A 22,321-nucleotide genomic window follows, 5' to 3' on the forward strand; every position below is an offset into this window, starting at 1 on the left:
AGCGCTGCAGAATATAAATACACTATTGTACATGCATATAACTGCGAGGGCGGCCGAGGACCCGAGCGCGGGACCGAGGTGAGCACATGGCGCACCGCGGGCTTCGCTACCGCCCACAAATAAGGCCCCTCATTCAACGTGGACGCGTGTAAGTCCAGCTGATAGTGGCGGCGAAGCAGCTACAGGGAAAGCCAGGAGTGCACACGTGGATAACACTGCGTCAACCCCTGTACCGTCCATCGATATAACAGCGCCCACCTGAGTGATCGGAAAGAATTAGGGATGTTTGCGGTGTTGATTTGTTGTTCTCTTTTCTTGAATTTGTGGAATCGTAGGAAACAGCTCGAATACGTATTTAGAGATTTTGCCATGTGGTGCTGAGTATTCGCTGTTCACTCACCGCAGAAGGAATGCTTTACTATAGGAGGCCACGCGCGAGAAAACAAGAGATCACAGTTACCACAACAAAAAGCAACGCGGTCGCTTCGTCTTTTTCTTTTCCCTCTACCGAGCATTTCTCTTCAGCATAATTATCACATTGCCCGTCTGAGCGTTCGGCGACTTTTCATGTCATTTAGATGTCCCGCTTTATACGAATCATGGAGTAATCGGCGCAGTCGTGTACAAAAACGCAAGAAATATGCAGCGGCGAATAAATCTGCCAGTATCGCATGGCGCACTGGCCAGATGCGGCAGCCGCCGCCGGTGGGTGGCGGCGTGTCGCTGGCATTCGTCGCAAGCTGGCCTTGGTCAGGAAGCCAGCTCTTCGGATGCGTTCGAGTGGATGTTTCACTGTTGCTCCACTATGTACCATTTCAGTTGCTCGCAGATCCACCACGGTCGGGGCTCAGTTCTTGGTGTTTCCTTCTCGCCTGCGCATTTAAAGATAAAACAAAAAACCTGCCCGTTAGAATAGCACGACGAGCTTACGAACGCACTAAAACAGTCATCTTACAAGGCAAATCTAACTAATAACCCTGCGACTATTTTGTCGTACTGACTTGTAACGTCTATATTTATATTTAGTAACCGCGACTCTTCCACCACAACTGTGGCACGCATTCTGTGGCATAACTAACAAATACCAAACGTTGCGAAGTCCACTGCAGCTAAAGGAGAAAAGAGGCTTCTGTGGCAACAATACAAAACAGTCCGGGTTCAGTGCGCTTCTTCTTTGTTGGCGCAGCCAGGTGCTGTTCTTAAACTATGGTTTCACTACGCAAGTGACACGACAAGGACGGTTGCTTTAAACAAGAAAAAAAAAAGGAATGAAAGGATCACTCTCTCTCATTTTGATGTTGCACAGAATCCGATGAGGAACCCCCGGAACAAACGCGCTTAACTCTGCCGTTTTTCCGACGGACCCTTTTCAGTGTCCGCGCGAATCCTGTTATCGTCCCGAGACAGCGTGCAGCTCGGTGGCGGGCGCTGTGAATAGGATGACCCCGTGTGGAACCTCGGCAGCAGTGCTATACGTTAGGTGGAAGTAACGTGGGAAGTTCGCGATGTGGTGGTTGAATGGTTTTTTTTTTCGTTGTTCACTGGCGTATTTAAGGTCGAGGAAACATGCGCAAGCGTGAATCAACACGCTTCGAGATGTTGCAAGTATATTTGCCGCAGATGCCTTCGAAACGTCGTAAGAAGCAAGCCAAAACGTTTTCCCGCAGTATTTGGGGAGGAAGGAAAAAACAAACAAACAAATAGCGTCGTTATACAGAAAGCAAGAAACGACGCGGTTCAAACACGTTTAGCGCCAGAACAATTTATAGACACTTCTGCGTAATATGGATATTATGACTACGAAAAAAAATGTCGGAAAGAACCGTTCCATAAAGAGTCCCTCGCAAAGACAACTTTCGGATCCTCTAAATTCGCACATGCTTGAGAGATGAGAGCGCTTCAGTGACTGCAAACATCACGCAAGGAGCCAGTATTTGCGAGTTTATTTTTGCCACCGTGCGTCGCGGACACGTGACTGGCCAGCCGGTCACTGCCGCCGGCACGTGGCCCACAGACGCGCAGCGAGCTCTGTGAGAGCTCTTTCGCTCCTCCTTGCAAAAAAACCCTCGCGATTCGCCCCCGTTGCTATCGTTTTCCCCAATCTTTCGTGTGTGTCCTCTCAGGCTGTTTCCATTTGTAGTTTTATCTTTGCTTCCAATTTCGAGGACAGAGTTTGATTCGATTTCGGCGCTTTTTACCCCCGAGTTTCGGTCGAGAGCGCTCTTGCCGTGAGAGGCGCGACTCCCGCGCCGCTTTGTTCGCACATTGCGCGATCCACGCTGTTCGCACGCCCACGCAGTGCGATGGCGAGTTGCGCGCTCGGTCGCCGAGGATGCCACCGGGACGGCGATTGTTTGGTCACGCGGGCTGCTTGTCCGGCGTAGCGTGCGTGAGGTCCCAAGTTCTTTCTGACCGTTGTCCACTACTGTCCGGCCCGTGGAATCGGGTGTGGGAATCGTGCAAAACAGACTGACCAGGTCATTGCGCGCCTGAGGCAGAGTCGCATCAGTGCGCAGCTCTTCGTACACCGCCTGTACGGCGGCTGTACTTTCTGGGTCATTGAATAGGCGTCGCATGCCTCTTCCGATTGTATTTCTCTTCGTTTTTTCCCATTGTTCCGCTTCTGGGTACGTGTTTTCTTGGGTGAGCTGCGCACTGTCAACATGTTCTCAACGTAACTTCTAAGCATTTCGGTGCTCTAAACAAGGCCTGGAACACTACAGCAGTCCAAGAAAGCGATGTTATCTTTGCGTAATACCGGAACCAGCCGCGTGCCTTCCTCTGCCGGTACATGGCGCAGTATCGTTTTGGGGAGTAGCCCATTGCCGTTCTGATCGCCGCGTCTTTTTTACCCTCTTTATTCTCTTTTCGTACGCCTCGTCCAGCGCGGGCATCGGTCTAAAAGGCAACAGTAGTCTCCGCTTATCCCCTCATCTCACTTTTGAGTCGCGACTGCACCTTTCAGCGCGCGCTCTCAAGCGCGAAATCACAAGTCAGCGCACCAATATAGGCGCTAATCCACGGCCACGGAAAAACGCCGGCTGTCAGGGCCCGCGCCTCGCTCGGGCGCGGGAAAATATTTATACGCGCCGTAAAATAAACGCCCTTGTCTGGCCCCACTCTCGCGCCGAGGTGACCCCCGCCGAGAGGCGCGGACTGGCTTGTGCGCCGCCGTGGATTATCCCCCCGTATAATGGACGCTAATGCGGTAATCCGGCTTTTGTCGGCTCGCTATGAAACATATGCAGACGAGCGCGGGGTGCCTCGGCCCCCGGCTCCGCGCGGACCCCGCCAGGTGCCCCCGACCCGGGCCCACTGCGGGAAACGAGGACGCCGCTGTGTACACATGGCCGCGACGCGCGATCGATGAGGTGGACGCTGTTTGCAGTGCACTTTGCAGCGGCCGCGCTCAAGGACTGCCGCCACCGCGGACGACGCCGCGAGCCCCTCGCTGTACGCCTCCAACGACAGTCGCCTTCTCCGCAACAGACGTTCCCGAAATGGTCGCATTCTCAAAAACGATGAACAAAAAGCCCGAATGCAATGCCACGGCGACGGAAATACAATTTCTAACTCGCGTAAGCAGCGCTCTCTTAAGCAGTATCGTCCGATTTCGAGTATTTATTTCTGGAATTCGGTTTTATTTCATCTTCTTCCCGCTACGTTTTCTTCTATGCATAATTTCCGTTCTGTGTGAGGAGCTGCTCTTGAAAGTATGAGTCGATGCTGCTTTCTTTATTGAGCCACTTAATGGACCCTCTTTGTCCCCCTTTGCTTTATTGCACCGTGCTCTAACTTCGCATGAAATATAAAGTTAATAAAAGTTGTAACCGTCCCGAATTTCCGTTAGAGTTCTGCGCGTCTGAATTCAAACATTAAAAGAAATACCAATTAGTTACCGGGTGCTTGATCGCGCAGATGCCATAGTAAGCTAGTCGTATGAATCGGCCGAGTCAAAAATACGGGACATAGTTTGGCATGGTATAAACCACAGCTGCGGAGCCCAGGGCCACAATGAACCCTGATCGTTCTCGATTCAGGCTTTGCACCCTAAAATCTATCCTGCTCATGCGTTTTGGAAAAAGCAGTAAGTGCACCCCCTGAACCTCGGCAAAACGCGCCTTAACCTACATCAGCGTGCTTCCTCTCTTTAAGCGGACGACTTTTACTTTACGGGTGACGTGGTCGAAGAGCATTGTTTGGCGCACCGATATGGATCCCGATCCCCTGCGCGGCTAATGGAGAGTCGGCGAGTGCATTGTGGCCGCCTCCCGAGTTTTCTTTGCTGCGGCTCGTGCGGAAGTGATGCGGCCACAGAATCAGGGTCGCCGCTTGGCCGTTCAATCACTTGGCTATACTTCTCTGTTGCGCTGGCCTTTCTTCGATATCACTGACGCTTAGTAAGAGTTCCGAGAGTACAGCAAGCCACAATATAGCTGCGAGTGTGGGCATAAGGCCGCCTTTTCCGCGATAAGCGTTCTATTAAATGTCTAGCACATGGCAATGCTTGCAGGCAGCTCCAATGGCGAAAGGTAGTTGCGGCAGCGTTGATTTAAACCGAAAATCAATGTGCATCCGGCAACAAAAGCTTACGGGATGCGCTTACCATGTCAAGCATTAATTTCTGCTCTCGTAAGGCATGACGCGTTTAATATCAATGATCGCTGCGTCGGTATAGAAAACTACAACTCGTAGCAGCGGTGAATGTGAGGCTGTATGCCGGCTTCTAGAGAATTCAGCTTTTTTCTTTCAAAACCTCCGTGTCAAATCGGCATCTGTGACTGGCAGTCTAACTCTATATATAATTACATCACATATATTTATTGTGAGCACCGACACGCTCAGAAGTTAAAACATGTAATACACGTTGAACCACGAGTGGATAGGCTCGGATAATTCACACGATCACCGGCGCATTTGACAAGAATTGAGACGGATAACGGTGTTTAGACGTCGCTGTGTGCGCCTCAGCCAAGCGAACGCTGCGTATCCCGTTATCTCCCGCAACGCTACCTCGCGCCGCCTCACAGCTCGAGGGCACGTGGCGAGCACAGCGTGGCGCCCACGCGGAAGGCGCCTGATTCGCGCGGCGGGAGCGCTCATCCTGGGGCGTCTTGGGGGGGCTATCCATCTGGCCGACAGCTCAGGCTACTTAGGCAAGGGTTGAGCGACTGAGGATTACTGCCGCGCCAAGACAAAGGGCAGATGCACAGCCGTGGGGGACGGCCAACTAAGGTACGGGGGTTATTGCGGCCGCTGTTTTCCGAAGCGCTCGCTTCACCGGAAGGGTTGCAAACAGAGACAAGTTAGTTTGCATATGCATACTGAAGCGATGACACCCGTCGAATACAAGGGCGAGCCATGCAAGCAGCCTACATGGCGACCGCGGATCAAGGGGGATGCCCTTTGTACGCTTTTGTTTGTGCCTGTCATTGAACAGCAAATCGCGCCGTTTTGTCTGCACACATAGCGAAGCGAGCGGCAATAGCGGACACAAAGGATGTGGTGGCGCCGCATCGCGCTGCAAGGGCTTGAACGAATAATAGCCTCGGTGCGCTGCTACATCTCGCACCAAAAGCGTCACGACGAGAACCTGACTTTGATACATGTACACCATGGTTAGGTCGATCTATATAATGACTAGCTAACGTTTCGAAGCAATACGCAATTTTTCCCCATTAGCGGGATGTATGTTTAGAGAATGATTGCTGAAGAGCGAGGCAAGCATCGATTACTTCAGTAAGGCTTCTTTACTGAAACGATTGCATTCAGAATGTTGAGCAGAAAGGGCAGATCACAATCATGATGGTCAGTGTAGAAAAATGGGTTGCATTAAGATTATATTTCGCAAGAAAATTCTTTAGAGCTTTCCTAGTTGCATACTCCAAGCATTTTTTTCTTTGAAAGCCAGTAGGAAATTGAATACCAACGCACAAGCAGTTTTGCAAGAAATCGACAACACTTTATTATTTAGTCTAGATTTCACAGGTTTCACGCTATATTTAATTTCCGGCATATGCCTGTATGGCTTCAGAAACTTTTCATTCTGACGTCTGAATGATTCGACAGAACTGGGCAGCTGGCGATAGCGACTCGACTTATGTTGCAAGGCTTTTCTCTCATTGTCAAAGATACTGATGCCGCCATTAACATTAAAATTGCTCAGGCGATGTTGATTATGAAAAAAAAAAAACTGCAACTGAAAGAAAGGACCACTGAGTCTGGGGAATATCACGTGAACCTGGTACTATAACACAACTAGCTCGAATAACTAGTGGCTCAGAGGGGTATCTCAAATAACTTCTTTCTCCGAAATTAAAATATTTTAAATTCTGTTTTCTACTAATATGTTAAATATTGCCAACTGGCCTGGGATACAACTACATTGTCTAATCTACAAAAAAATTACGTTATGCAGAAGCAAAATCCGCGTAATGTTGACAATGCCACAACCACAGGCTTCTTCCATAAAACTCGTATTATAACAACTCATTAACTACACTATTATCGGTTGAGTTCTGGGTTTAAATATGAAGTGAGAAATAATTTACATAATTTGGATACCCTAGCACATTTGGAAACAAATGAGCACAGCTATATGAAACAAGACATAGAGAACAGTGGAATCTTGTCACATGCCATTCGAATACTGGTATACGCTTTGGTGTTATTTTTTATCATAAATGTTAAGCCATTTTCAGTTAATTGATTTTGATTTGTTTGGTTGTTCCTCAGCAAAACTCAGAAAGACTCCTATAGGCAGCTTTGTTTTTTGTCGTCCTCCATCTGTATCTCCACGGAGTAAATCAACATTAGATTAGAAATAAATTGGGACAAAGCATACAGTCCCGTGTTTTGGAAAACAAACAAAAGGAATGAACTGGTATTCGCCCTTTTCTATGATTCTAAAGAAAGCGCGATATGTGCTTACTGCCTTTATAATTTCTTTTTCTAAACGGCAGACGTAAGATGGCCGGAGACGTTAATAAAATGATTATTTATGTAAAATAAAATACCCTTTAATTAGAAGACACAGATGGTCAGATTCTTTCCGTGAAAGCTTATTGTCTCTCGAAATTTTCTGAAAAAAAGTTCGCTGCCGTGTTTGTTTTGTTTTTTTTTTTGCAATGAACTGAATGGACCGGTGAAAGAGAAACCAAAGCACCCTAAAGCGCAACCGTCATACTGTCAGGTGACCAGAGTGACGTCATCCGCCGCTGTGACTTATAGCAGTTATGGCGCTGGACTGCTAATCCCGCAGGTCGCGGGGTCAGATCCCGGCAGCGGCGGCAGCATTTTCGATGGAGGCGAAAATGCTAGAAGCCCGTGTACTTAGATTAGGTGCACGTTAGAGAACCCCAGCTGGTCGACGGCGTCTCTCATAATCGCATGGAGGTTTTGGGACGTCAAAAAACCCAACAGCTGTTATTACCGCAATGACGTCACTGTTTCAAACAACGATGTCAAACGTGTTAGTTCTTCTGCATTCATTAACCCGCGTGCTCCATGCGCGCTACCACGCAAGGGCGGCCCGCACACACATAAAGTGTAGTGGCGGTTTATGATAACGACGCTCATTTATTCTGGGCGTCTCAGAATATTTTGCTGCCAAGGCGCTTTTCAGCCTCGGCTTCACCAGTGAAATTGGTTGGATTTCATTGCTCCGCAAACATCACCACCGCGGCTGCTATTTTGGAAATCTGAAAGCGGAACTATGCTTATCCCATGAAGTAATTCTCCCACTTGACCCGACTGCCTGTCTTGGTAAAGGTTCACTAACTTCACTTATGTAGTTACTGCCGTAATTAATGTATCTCGCCATATTACGATGTCTTCTTGAACTTCGTTATAACGCGGATTCCTGTCAGGATGATATCTGCCACCGCACAAAGCGCAATGGCGAAAGTCACGAGCAAATATCACAATTCCCTAATTTTGAGGGTTTTTGAACCAATTTATTGAAATAAGCGGTATGGCTTTCAACTCGAAACTTTCTAATTGCAAACATGTCTGCGTATACGTATTAGTTTTACATTTTGTAGGTTGCTGGTAGGTTGGGGGGGGGGGGGGTTGCAGTTCTGTAATTATGCAAAGCAAAGAGATATGCCTGGGCAGATGCGAGCAGCGAAAGAAGGCTCACATGTGCTGCTTGCACACTTTGTCGGCCACGAGAGGGCGCAAGCATCACAGACAAGGTAAGACAAGGTAAAATGCCTCGATGCGCTCGTTCGCCTTGCACATCGAGACACTTCAAGAAAAGGAACCCCATTGCTCACGGACATAGTTCAGCACATTTCAAAGTAATCGCTTTCACTTATGTCCCGGTTATAGCTCATATTCTGACTGAGTTGAAGAGACGGGTTCAAAAAGAGTCAGATGATGTTTTAGCACTATATGCCAAAGAAGTTCTTTTCATTAAAACGTTTCACCTAGTTCAGACAGTTCACTTTTTATGTTCCTTTATTACCTTTGCAACAACAGACATATATGAATCAGTGTACCAAAACGAGAATGATAAAAATGAGGAGCTGAACGAATGGCAAACTTTCTGCGGACATTTCCTGTGGCAAGTTCCGTCCAGTCGCTGCTCTCCCCTTATTGGTATATACCCAAGTTCGTGCTTGCGTGCATGTGCACCTGTACAACTTTCCTTTTCATCCAGGTAAACAATATGCCAGTGCAATGCTCGTGTTGTGTATGAGCCAAAGAGAAAAACGCGCATGGCAAGCAAAATGGCGTGTATTAGATATCTTGTTTTGCACTGTTAAGTCAGCCATGACCTAAGTCATCATCGCAGAGCCATAGTAAATGTTTGCCTCACGACAAGAGGTTCTGTGTGTTTGCTCACTCTCGTGTTGGAAAGACTTGCATCAGCGAGCTTCTCCTTTATTTTATTTCCCTAGTCCTTCGTTTCTCGCTTCCCTGGCATTGCCAGACAAAACGTCGGTTCGGCGCATCCTCTATTTGCGAGCGAAGTCTTTCAGACAATCACTTTTGTGGTTGTTTGTTGCCCGCATTGGGCGCGCACGCAATGTTGCGCTACACAGAGCTGGATGCGGTGCCGTCGGCCTTCTCCCCTTCACCGCTGACTTGCCCGGATGATTTTTCAGAAAGGGAATTTCCTGCGCGCTTTCCTCTTTTATCCCCCCAAAAAACGGGAGGAAAGGGGACAGAAATGATGAACCCGAATGCGCGGGCATCCACCAAGGCTGCGAGGCTAGAGCGTCGCGGGTTCTTTCGTATCATGACTCAGTTTTTTTTTTACTTTCCTCCCTTCCCCAGCCCCTCGAGCTCACGCATTCTGGTCCACAAGTTTGCAATCGGTATAGAGGCGAACTTTTGGAGTCGCCGAAGCATCTATTTTGGTCGCTCGCAAAAAGAAGCGCAGGACACCAAGAGAGAGAGAGAGGCTGGAGGGTCGCGCGGTCCGCCGCGCAGCTGCCTTGAAAGCGCGCGTCGCTTCAGCGTGATACTCTGGAGAAAAAAATAAAGGAAAACAAAAACCAGAGAGGTATCGGAGAACGAGGGATTTGGTCTCGTTGCAAACGTGTGTGCGCGCAACATGGCCGAATGCAGAATTAGGCGAAAAAATGACCGAGAGCGTTGGAAAGCAGGAACTGGGGCACCCCTTTCCATTGTGCGCGCATTCGGGCTTTTGTCATGGAGACGACGCGCGTGCGCCACGCGCTCAGGTGCGCGCGCCGCGCCAGATGCGGAGGCGCTGCCGCCGCGTGTCCTCGCAGCGGCAAGGGTTGCGGCGCTCTCGCGTTTTATTATTTCTTATTTTACGCCACGCAGCCGCATTTTGAAGCGGATCGCGCGCAATGGCCGCAAAACGCGGGTGGGAAAGTCTCCCCGAAAAGCGGGAAAATTGCGACCCGACGGGCGTCCTGTATGTTTGCCACTTGCGCCGTGCTGCCCCGACCGATCCAAAGGGTTGCGAGAACCGGTGTTTGCACTGCCACCGCGAGCCTACAGTAGCGGGAACAGTTCCGATTCCACCCTCAGGTCGCGAGAGGTGCCTTTCCGAGCAATGAGTTCGCTGACGGGGCTTGAGTGCGTACCAAAACAGTTTTGCATCGTATGTTTTCAATTGTTGCCTTTATTTCATTTTAAAAGACGATACTCTTTCTTGGGGACCTTCGACGCAAAGATTTTGGTCTGTCTGTCTGTACATTTGACATCGGGTATTTGAAACGGCCGACCCCATCCGCAGCGACCACCAATGTTGCTCAAGGTTGAGCGTTCATGCTTGTGCAATTGTCAATTAAAAAGCAATTATTGCGCATGTCTGAGACACCATATTTTTTCTGGTGATATAATATTCTCAAGACGCAACTTGAAGTAGAAGGAGACAATCTATGGATTTATTAAGAGATACACCAAAAAAATCTGTGGACTTCACATGCAGGTTGTCTTGCTTGTGCAATGACGCGCTAAAGGTTTTATCGCTTATGTCAAAGGAACCTTGCAACGTCTGGCGCCTCACTTTCAACAATAGCCTTTATGAGCAAGGTGCGCACCCTGTTTATAAGCAAACTTTATGTTACGATTCCCTCTCACCAGATTCCGTCCTCAAGACAGATTGAACATTTAGTGTTATGCAAAGTATTGATGTCAGCAGCGACATAAATTCGGCGTCTAATGCCATATGTGTCTCTGAGGCACATTATGGACTGCACGTTGAGGCAGTTTGGTAAGTTGAACCACATCTTTGAAACGTGCACTGATCAATTAAGCCACACTATCAACTTTTATGTGCGAGCATTATACATTCAGATGAGATTATAGAGCATTATAGATTATAGAGCATTATAGAGCATTAGATTAGATTATAGAGCATTATAGATTTAGTAAAAACCAACCCACACAAGAGCACCTCATGCTTCAGGACTGACTTCTTCAATGTTCAACGTTTTTTAGCGCTGACCTCTTCAAACCAAGCTCAAACCCGATTATGGAAGAAAAAAAAATGCTACCCGCATCTTCCCAGTAAATGCGTCGCAGAGTGGTGGGGGTGTCACGTGAGTGTTGCGTAATTGTGCGTTGTTTGAGAATACTTAATTGTTATTTCGTATCTATTATTCTTCTTTATTGAAATGAAGGAGAAGCGTTGCCTTCAACGATTGGTGGGACGCTTATGTGCGATCCAGTGCTTACATATACGGGGTGACCTGCAGTGAACGGTTGTGCAGCTCGAGCAGTCGGTTTTCACTGCAGCAGACGCTGCCTGCCTCGGGCATGCGAGGCGGTAGAGAGGGGCTGGGGGAGCAAACAGTTGGCACGATACGCAAGTACGCGGCACGATACGCGAGGCGCGAGCATGCGCAGTGGGGGTGTGGACATCGCCACCGACGCACGACGCGTGACATCGTGCGACTAAGAAATGCTCCGCGTTAAAAAAAAAGTTATGTTTTCTCTCTCCGAGTATCGTGAATGCACCTCTTACCTCGAGTTCTGCTTCCGCCTGCCGTTCGTGACGCGCTCGGAATGCCCTCTGTTTCTCCTCGAAGTCTCGCAACCTTTGGTTGTAGCACTCGATCTGGTCTCGAAGCACGGCGTCTTCCAACTGAAACAGAAAGCGCAGGAGTCCTCTATAGGAATCAAGCTTGTTTCTTATTAGTGCATACTTGAGCAGCAATGAACGTAAGATGTTCGGAAGTGTGTGGTAATTAATGCATGCGGGGACATTGCAGTATAGGCATGACGATTGTTATAGCGCGAGAACAGAACGACGACAAAGGGACAAGCGAAGACAAGCGCTCGTCTTCTCTTGTCCCTTTGTCGTCGTCGTTCTGTTCCCGCGCATAACGATCGTGATGTCATACCAACTAGTTGCGGTATAGGATTTCTGTCAATTAAACAGATATATATATATATATATATATATATATATATATATATATATATATATATATATATATATATATATATATATATATATATATATATTATTGAATGAAGGAGAAGCGTTGCCTTCAACGAGTGGTGGGAGAAAGCATTCGGAGCACGCATCTCTGGGTGTCATAACGAGTGCAGCTGCACAGGACCCGTCCACTTTGTTTAAACAAACAAGATTATATTACCTTTGACATGTACCTCGAGGTCGCAGAAGGCAACTAAAGTGCTACGGAAATGCCTACAATCAAGTGATCTGAGTGTCCACCTGATAGACTGAATGTGATCCCCCATATATATGTGCTTCTGATTATGCTCATCCATCTCTTTTCTTCTGTCTCTCTTTTCTCGCATTTATTTTTTTCCCAAGTGCAGGGCAGCAAATTTGGTGGTATAGTGGTTAGAAGAAGACGAAGGCGCCTAATTTCTGCAGCCCGGTTGGGAGCAAGGCGCAGCAGCACCTGGTTAGTCTCGCTGCCTTTGTTTCTCCCCTTCCACTTCACTTTTCCTTTCCCCCAACTTGTGGTAGAGTTCGGCTGGCAAAAGTGCGGCTGGCTATATCCCAGCTTGGAGTAGCCAGCCGGACTAGTCTGGATGTCCTCCCTGCCTTCTCCATTTTGTTTTCCTTTTTCCTTCTTCATCTTCCCTTTCTCTCTCAGAAATAAATAAATATTGAACTTTAAAAATGAAAAGAAGCAGCAATTTTTTGTAGAGCTGCTACAATGTATATAGCTGCTTACTTAGTATATAGTATTGGACGTCAAACTAGCGCACCATTGCCTAGAAAAATTACCTGTCATGAATGCGGGAAGCGTGGTGCAATTGGTGCTTTGAGCCACGGTTACACCATTTTGGTTGCATTTTCCTTGCATAAAAGGTGACTCACGAAGTTATGAAACAACTGCAAGAAATTAACAACTCATTCCATCTTCTCGCGTATGGAGCGACGGGTGATGAGCTATGCTCTGTCATATTCCCACATGATTCCCTCTTACATGATCGCAAAGCTTCTCAAGCGATGATCTCTTATTCGTCCACATTCGCTCGCGCAAGCGAGACACCCGACAAGTATATGCAATTCTCCTCTCTCTCCCGCAGACGGCCCGTCTGGCGTTGCCGGCCAGCCAGCCACTGACGGACGTGTTCATCAGTGGACGGCAGTTGCTAAGCGGCCACCGCCGCTAGCCGGCTGGCATGGGAAAAAAAGTGCACGCTGATCTGGCTGCCGCAGCGAGGCACACCGCGTTCGTGGCGGCAACCTGCAATTAAGACGTGCCGCTTGCGCAAGGGTTTGGCCGCAAAGAGAGTCGCGACACCAGCGCGCCCGCAGTGGCTGGCGTTCCCCCGCCGGCCCGACTGTAATTAGAACCGGGCACCTGTGGCTCGCTAAGATGGCCGGCCGCGCCCCGTCGCAGCGGGCCATTCCCACGCGGCCTCTGGCGGGCACGCTACCGTTCACGGAGGCTGCCGTCGATCGGAAGCACGACAGCTCGGGGAGGCTTCGGAAGGAAACCGTGCCTGTCGTGCGAATACGTATATCCTTGCCGAACTGTATTGTACCAGGGGAGCCGAAGGGGCTGGTCTTGTCGTATCCGAGGAAAGAGAGAAACCTGACAGACTTTGGAGAAATTAGCCCGTATGAAGATCAGGTGCGCTATACTTCTGGTGTTTGACGAGGGAAAAAAAAGCAAACTTGGAGGACTTTTACGCTTTGCCTTAAAGACTATAGAGCGTGATCACGTGATCGAGCCCCGTTCTCATCGTCTTCTTGGGAAGAAACGTGTGTGCGCGTAACATTCTTTGAACTCGCCTAGAATGCACGTTTAGTGCAAGTATACAGCTGAATTCTTCCCACTGCGCCATAATTAATCATTTCACAAATTACCGAAGGGCCCACTACACATCCGCAAATCAATATGAACAGCTGTGCACTTTGTAAATGTTGCTGACGATGATTATCAAATATGCCTGAGCTCTTTCTGAACACTGTCCAACAGCATTATAATTTATGTACTCCGTTACACAATTCCCAAGGTGGTGCAATTTCCCCTTCTCTACCACAGTATTTCGGTGATAACGGGACTCCTCGCTGTACATGACACATGTGTAATGGGATTTTTTTTCCCCAAAGAACCTTCAAATATTTGCATGGCTGTTTGTTGTAACACCTGAATGTCACGCAGAAGACCGGTTTGAATACCGCTCCAACCGGTGATTTGTATTCTTTATTCATTCATTTGCATCTGTCGCTAACTTTCCCTTACAACTAACGTTCCCGAAGCCAACTGAGAAATTTTTGCGACACAGGCTTTCTAAATTTATCACACAAAGATATGATAGTTGCAATGATTGCACGAAAAAAAAATACAAATTAATACACATCCGCGAAAGGTCCAGTTGTGCCTCCAATTTTTGTGATGGTCACTGAAAATTGCAGAACGAACCTGGATACAACACTCATTATTTACCATATCTTCTTATGTATACACATTTTCCTGTAGCGCTTCTGCATTGGTCCGATCACCACGCTCCACAAATACGTTATCACAGGATCTACTGGTAGTGAGCATTGTCTTTGCGTTTTTACTCACGTAAACTCGAGATCCACGCAGAAAAGCCAGAAAGTCAAAGGAATAATGCGGGACGTATAAATGTGGGATAAAAGAACTTTGAGAGAGAGCAATACTGCTTGGTTTGATCATAAAGTAGAAAAAGTTGTGGTTTATATCACATCGATTCATTCATTGAAATTGAAATTACGCTAGCATTTGATAAAAGTATGGAAATACTTATTCACCGGTCGAGGCTATGAACCAAATACATAAAACTTTTTTTTTTTTGCGCAGCATTGGCAGAGTTGAAATTCCCGAATGCGAATGTGGATTTAAAAATGAACACGTATGTCACCTTCTCATAGACTGTCCACAGCATGACACGCCGAGACGCCGTCTTAAATCGGAACAGTTCGCATTAGACCACAGACCGTTTAGTATCAAGAAACTTCTGGGTCCGTGGCCAACTGGAGCTTTACAGACGCACGTTATAAAAGCGTTAGAACGTTTTTTACAAGACAGCTGAATTGCTGACAAGTGCTAAGAAATAACGAACTTTCATTTGTATAACGCATGTCGTACTTAATATGCGCAGTGTCATATGATGCCCATCATATGTGTTTGCTGAAGTGAATGGCGTGTAGACTGTTATGCACACACGAGTGAATACATCTTCATAAGGACCAGACGTGTGCTCTGCTTTTCTGTGCTGGTTGGATCGAATGTTAACCATGCAGGGACATTATCAGAGACTTCATTAGTTGACTTTCGAACATTTAATTATCATTGTGTTGGTGTTGTTTGATATGTGCGTATAAGTGTGTTTTTGCATATGTGTGCCCGGGTGTTCAATTTTACATGCACTGATCTTTATGTTTTCAGCTTTGTTCTGATGTTTTCATGTGTTCAACTTTCACTCAAAGGCTAAGGAGTACACGGGAACATACTTGTGCGCCAACATCTCCATATATATTGTATCAATAAAGAAAAAAGGCGAAAATTACAAAGACAGTGTTCAATAAGTGATGTCATGCAGTGATGGAACACATTGGTTTTAATAACGCAGAATTTCGCAGAACAGATTTCAGATGACATATAAATGGTTCGGGCAATTTTTATCAGGCCAAAGCATTCTGATTATTCCAGCGAATGTGTGGTCATTACTGCCGTCACAGCACACTGATGGGTCGAGAGAGGGACGAGTTTGCCGCTATGTGGTAACTTTTAATCTTCTGCATAACTCAAACCGTGAAACATTATTAAATTTCGCTTGGTAGGTTTAAAAGATGAAAAGTAGGTCGAAAACTTGCTGTGTAGAAATCGGACGCCTGCAGGTCTGTGTGAACCACCGTGTGAACTTATCCGGTAACGGGGCGCACTGCTCAGCTCGGGTTCGATTCCCGGCGGCACGGCCGCACTTCGCTGCGGGCGAAATGCGGGAAGAGCAGTGGCTTAGAATCAGGTGCAGACTAAAATAATAGAAAACCTTCACTGCATCTCACAATCACGGCCTTTAGTACTGGCATGTAAAACCCATTAACAATAAATTTATTAAAACCTAACAAATAACTTGTCATGTCTGTCTTGGGTAATAAAAGTATAAACACGGTTATGATAAATAAATAGTATACTCTTCTCCGCATTACCTTTGTCGGTTACGACCTTACCATCCCAACATTCAGGTGCTCTGACATTCGTTACAATGGTGCCCACCAGCGCATCCCTATGTTAAAAAGAGTAATGAACATTGGACTCAGTGATTATTCAGAATTTGTAAAATGGAGTGCGTCACAAAAATGCAAGAGGTGACCAACATGGTGCCCATACGCTTTTCTATTTTCTTTAACTGACGGACTTTAAAGGCCGTCCCTTAACATTCCAACCTTTGTTTTCGTGTGCGCGCTCCGTCTTATCTCTCTCCCATCTCGTTTTTGTATTTCTTGTATTCGGGCACTGCACTAAGTCCATGCCAGGCATTGGCCGTCAAAAGCTGCGCAAGCGAAGAGTATATACCCAATGCACGCGTAGCCGCTTTATAGACTACACCCGCACGCGTGTATGTGCACTGTTTCGCGGAAAATGTGGGGCTCGCCCGCCTCCCCGAAGTTCGCCTTCGTCTTCACCAGCGTGTGGGCCCGAGGCCGGAATGCGATCCGCCGCTCGGTCAGGTGCACTGTAGCTCCATCAGCCGCTGGGCGGAGAGCCCCGGCTCAGCGGAGGCGCGGTTCCGCCCCGGTCGAAACAATCTGGCCGCTTCGTCATGGCCGCGTGTGCAGAGGTAACAATTAGCGCGGGTGTTGGCCGCCCGCGCGCTCTCCACCGACGGCACCGCAGACATCAGCGGCGCAGACTGTTATTCCGGGTCGGCTTTTAGGGCTGCCCGCTAATTAATGAATGGGGTGCGAGGGCGCCGCTATAGACCCAGAATTACGGCCCGCCAGGAACGGTGAAAGTTTGCGGAATCGGTGGAACACGAACTCTTGCGTAGACCATGTGCCGTCCTTGGAGGCTTGCATGCTCGGAGAGGGGTCGCACGATAGCCTGAGGGAGGGCTAGCAGCCAAACAACGCGGATCGCAGAAGTGAAGAAAATTGGGGAAGGGGGTGTGACTTTTTCGTGTTTTTTTTTCTTCGTTTTCTCTCGCGGGCACCGGGTAAACACTTCGCTATTACGAGGTATTTGAGGTTTCGCACGGCAGCTGTAATAATAGTCGTCCTTTTATAATGAACAGTAATCTTGCGGTTAGCGACAAAACACACACAGTTCTGAGGGCACTGCGAAACCGCTTCTTACAGTTTCTTTTACATTTCCGTCCGGCAATTTTTCGATGAGCGAAGTTTGATGTGCACGGGAAGTTTTCGTGTTGTGCACATTGCCCATTATTAAAAGGATAGCTGTTTATACGAGTAGGTATCGACGTTTATGGATTACGATATCGATGAGAAGTTATTCAAAAGTTACAAAAAATATCTAACTTTTTTTATTGCTTGTATGCCGTGATTCATAAACATCCATCCTCTCGATTTGCGAATGTATACGTTTAATTCCAGAAACAGTTTTGAAGAAAAAGAACGCCTCTATCACTATAAGAAACCCCACTGTCTCACATCATTCACCTGAAAGTTTGCGCTTGCGATGTATCTTCATATTTTCGTATGCCATGACTTTTGAACAAAAAAAAACATACGAGAAAAATGTTTGTCGTCATATTTCCTTTCGGCATTGGTAGACGAATACCACGATCACCCAACTTAACATTACTGGCAGTTTGTACCCACCATCGCTGCATGCTTCTCTCAGTCGACAACTTACCCGTCCCCGCTCTTCATCGTACTCGAGGCAGCCCACACCGTCAAGGCGGTCGAGGTCGATCCATCCTCGGTACCGGACGCAGACTCCGTTCATGATGAAGCTTGACTTGATATGCACCTGCGCGAGAACAAAAAAAGAAAAGCCGCACGTTGAGTTCTGGAGGGTTCGCGGATAGCCGAAACGCGAGTCCACGTGAAACTGACTCGGGAAGGGGGCGGTGCCTGGATTGGCCAAGCGTGTTCGAGCGAGGCGCGCTCGTCCACTGTCCACGCGGCCGCAAAACTGGAGGCGCGCCTGTCCGCGGCACCCATAAATCAATCGGCCGGGCCGATGCCTTTCTGCGGAATACGAGTTCGCTGGAAATTAGAACTGCCTCGGGACACTCCCCGGGCACCCGTGGCGGGCGGACCCGGCCTCGTTGATGAATGATGGCTGCCGGCCGAGTGTCTTGTGCGGGGCCCGGGCCCAACGCAGGCGGCAATTTACGCGGTTTGCTCGCGCGCACTGCCGAGACGAGGAGTGCATCGGCCCAGCTGAGGAAAAACGCAGAGCAACGCGGGAGCGTCGGCCATTCACCGGAAATGACGCTGCCCATTGTCGAAGGGGCGACGTGTGCGGACGCCGACGCGATTACGGCGACGCTTGGGAGAGCGATGGGCGGCGCAGCGACGGGCGCTGGCGCCAACGAGCCATTTCCGCAGTTTGATGCCCTCCCACGCCATGTAAACTGCCCTGCTCTCGGACCGTGTGCTCGCAAACGGTAGCAGGCAGGAACGGGCGCCGAGAACAATGGGAAAGCGCCGGCTTCTGTATTCTCCAGGAAAGCCTCTTTTGCGAGGCAAGAGCGTCCGCTGCTCCCTCGAGTTTGTTGTGCCTAAACAGCACTTGGCCCCCGCCGCCTGTCGTCCAAATGACGAAGAACGGCTCCAGAAAGTCACAAAAGACATCGAGAGAGACAAGGGACCGTCTTGTTTCCTTTTGTTCGGAGTTGATGTTCTGCAGTTCGACATGGACATCACTGCGCTCCCGTGCGCGTACATAAGCGTACTCCAGGGATCACCGTCTAGCAGTGCTGCCATCTGACAGAGAATATACGTGATCGCGCTGACAAGATAAAAGAAAAGAGATGACGCACTCTGAAAACAATTGTTTTCGCCTTGCTGACTCGCTCTTTCTCCTTTAGTGCTTGCCTAAAAAGAATAGGCAGCGAGTTCTGACCTGCACAGGCTATAACAGCTCTTTGTTATAATGTCGCATTCGGAACGTAACAGATCAGCTACTCATATAGATATGTTTCGTTTCAGACAGGGGAATTAAAAGCTATACGGAAAAAAAAAAACCAAAGCAAGGCTGACGAAAAACTGCGTTACCAAAGAGGCTACGGAAAATGCTGGGAAGGTGATGTGATCACTATAGATCTATCGAACCAAAACCGTGCACTGGACGTCCCATATGAGTTCACTAACACCACGTTCTAGTTTCCGCAGCTTAGTGCGAGTGTGAAGGGGCGGGGAACGAAATATGGCAAAACACACACTCGGAAAAGCACGCCGCCACGATCAAAGGTTACAATCCAACCATCTGTGAGTTACTGCATGGTTACCGAGGAAAGTTGACATCAGAGTTACTACTATGCTGTCAATTATTATTCGTACACAATTTTACGCAGTTAAAGGTTGCTAACCGTACTATAAAATATAACATGGGCGCTTGTTGACGTGACGTAAATCACGAGATATTTGAATAATTCCGTTCAACGAGGTGTGCCGAGTAAATGCACCAGCAGCCTAAAATAAAGGTTAAAAAAAAAGAGTTCGCAAAAGCTGATGAACGTCCAAGAAAACAACTGCGCGCCGTCAGCACCTCTAAGTCCTGTGGAATTCTCCAGAAACGTTAAATCATCATCTCAAATTTATAGTAAAAAACAGTTAGTACGAAATTCTATAAATACAGTTGGCCCTCATCAGGTGTATACTGCAGACATGACAAATCAGTGGCTGGTGAGTCGATCGTACAAGCATGCGACGTAAACTACATTCACATTTCCACAGCCGAATGAGACAAAAGATACGAACTTAACAATCAACCAGAGCGTGTGATTAGATTCTGGTGTAAGTGTGAAGACTGTGAACTCTCGTGCGTCGTCTGCTAACCGAGCGTCCTATTCGCGCCCTCGAGATGATTTTAAGTTTTTCTTTTTCATTACGTTTAAAAGTCACGAAAGTTGGCACGACAAGGTGCTTCGTGTAAAGCATTGATACAGCGTGAAGTGTGCATTGTTCGGGCTCCTGTTTAGGCACATCGTAATTCGTTGATATTGATTGATATATGGTGTTTAACGTCCCAAAACCACCATTTGATTATGGGAGACGCCGTAGTGGAGGGCTCCGGAAATTTCGACCACCTGGGGTTCTTTAACGTGCACCCAAATCTGAGCACACGGGCCTACAACATTTCTGCCTCCATCGGAAATGCAGCCGCCGCAGCCGGGATTTGAACCCGCGACCTGTGGGTCAGCAGCCGAGTACCTTGGCCACTAGACCACCGCGGCGGGGCGCACATCGTAATTCGTGTTTAAAATCGTTGTCTTCATTAGAAATTCGTGGTTTGGTATATAATTATTACGAGGTAGAGTTACCGGAGGTAAAAAAGCGTAATAACAACCTTTGTCGCATTATGGTTCTATGATAAGACGCTGGTTTTAGAGATTTCCGTAACCTATTAAAAAAAGAACGCCTCACAAAATTTATTGTCTGTCCATCGAAAAGCCCGTTTGCTTCCCATTTAGATCATTTATAAACGAGTAAAATGAAATTCACGAACGCATAAAGGTCCACAGCAGTGGAGCAGTGGCTAAGGTGCTCGGTTGCAGACCCGGAGGTCGCGGGTTCGATTCCGGCGGTCGCATTTCGGTAAGGCAGTACACGAACCTATAGAAGCCCGTGTACTGTGCGGTGTCAGCGCACGCTAAATAACACAGATTGCCAAAATTTCCGAAGTCATCCACTATCGCGCCTCTCACATCATATCTTGGTTTTGGGACTTAAAATCTCTATTACTATTATTATGAACGCGTAATAGATAACGGCTCCTTCCTGCGCACATTCAACATCGCCGGCAACATCAAGTGCTGCCGTATACGTTGCGCAGCTGCATTGCGTAATGTGAGAGAGCTTTAGATGTTCTGCCTTGACCACTGCTTCTGGTCATGTTGCATATATGCGCTGTAACATTTTATGTCCACGAAGGTCACATAGGAAATACAGCCATGTGCCAGCACCAGCGATGTTTAAACATCTCACCAACTGACAGCGTCACTCTCGAATTGTCACACAAGTATATAAATAACATCACTGTCATCTTATAGCTACAGACAATGTATGTGTGTATAGAATATATACACTTCCCCACAGACAACGCCAATTTCCTAAAAATCCAAACTTACACTTTGCGCACGCGCGCGCGCGCGTGTGTGTGTGTGTGTGTGTGTGTGTGTGTGTGTCTGTGTGTGTGTGTGTGTGTGTGTGTGTGTGTGTGTGTGTGTGTGTGTGTGTGTGTGTGTGTGTGTGTGTGTGTGTGTGTGTGTGCGCACGCGCAGACTGATTATGTGTAACATTCAAGCAAGAAGAACTTTCGAGCTCACCGAGCGCTAAGTGAAAATTAATATAGCCATAGCGAAAAAAAGACGAATACTGCTCCATTTGTTTTTTTCATGTCAATAAAAAATGTCTGCAGGACGTATTTATTATCAAGTTTTCTGATAGAAACAGATTGGTCGACTTGTGTGCTACACACGAATGAAGCTTTATTTCGCGTAACTTGATTCTCGATGATGCGGGATTATGACAATGGTATAGTATATGAGACGCATCGCACGTGCAACATTGGAACGAGCAGTTACGAAGAAAAAAAAAGAAGAAAAGAAAAAACGGCTTACTGTTTTCCTGGAGAAAAAGACGACGGGGAAAAAGCTCACTTGACACCATACAGTGCCCGTTTATTTCTCAGTAAGCAAGAAGGTTCTTTCCGGACTGCGCCACAAATTATGCAAAGACGCTTGGTTTCACGAAAATACAAAGTCTTCACTCTTACATCAAAAAGATTCCTCTCACCAATTTTCAACTAATCAAAAGATCGATAGACCATTTGACGCACTATATACACCGTCTACGATTAGGTGTCGCATACACACCTCATTTCTTACGCCGCATAAAAACAAGAACGTCCCCGCACTGTGATCATGTCGATGCGTCAGGGCAGCATATCCTTATATTAATGCCCGCAATATGACGAACAACGCGCCGAACAAAGTGATCGCTTGAACCGACTCGACAGACGATCATTTGCGATTGGAAAAGCACTTGGACCGTGGCCACATTCCAATAAACAAAGGCGTGTAGTGAGCGCCCTCCGTGATTTTTCAAAGGACACAAATTTAATTAACTGTCTTTAGTTCATATTATACCTTGCCACTATTTGTACGGACTCTTTCCGCAATGTGATCCAGATATATGAACTGGACTATGGCCATACATGATGTGCTCATTCATGAGCTATAA

At 47.5% G+C, this 22,321-nt stretch overlaps 1 protein-coding gene across 1 annotated transcript in view; it reads right to left on the bottom strand.

Annotated features, from left to right (window-relative positions):
- Positions 1 to 409: 409 nt before the first annotated feature.
- Positions 410 to 22,321, bottom strand: part of LOC119176540 (protein big brother) — a 59,148-nt gene continuing 37,236 nt past the window's right edge. Inside the window, exons 4-6 of the mRNA XM_037427883.2 lie at positions 17,763 to 17,879; positions 11,450 to 11,569; positions 410 to 872 (exon numbers count right to left, since the gene is read on the bottom strand). Of these exons, the coding sequence (XP_037283780.1) occupies positions 816 to 872; positions 11,450 to 11,569; positions 17,763 to 17,879 (294 nt within the window). The 3' untranslated portion in view covers positions 410 to 815. The remainder of the gene's footprint in view (positions 873 to 11,449; positions 11,570 to 17,762; positions 17,880 to 22,321) is intronic.

This window comes from Rhipicephalus microplus, chromosome X (genome assembly GCF_043290135.1).
Source record: "Rhipicephalus microplus isolate Deutch F79 chromosome X, USDA_Rmic, whole genome shotgun sequence".
Taxonomy (NCBI): Eukaryota; Metazoa; Arthropoda; class Arachnida; order Ixodida; family Ixodidae; genus Rhipicephalus; species Rhipicephalus microplus.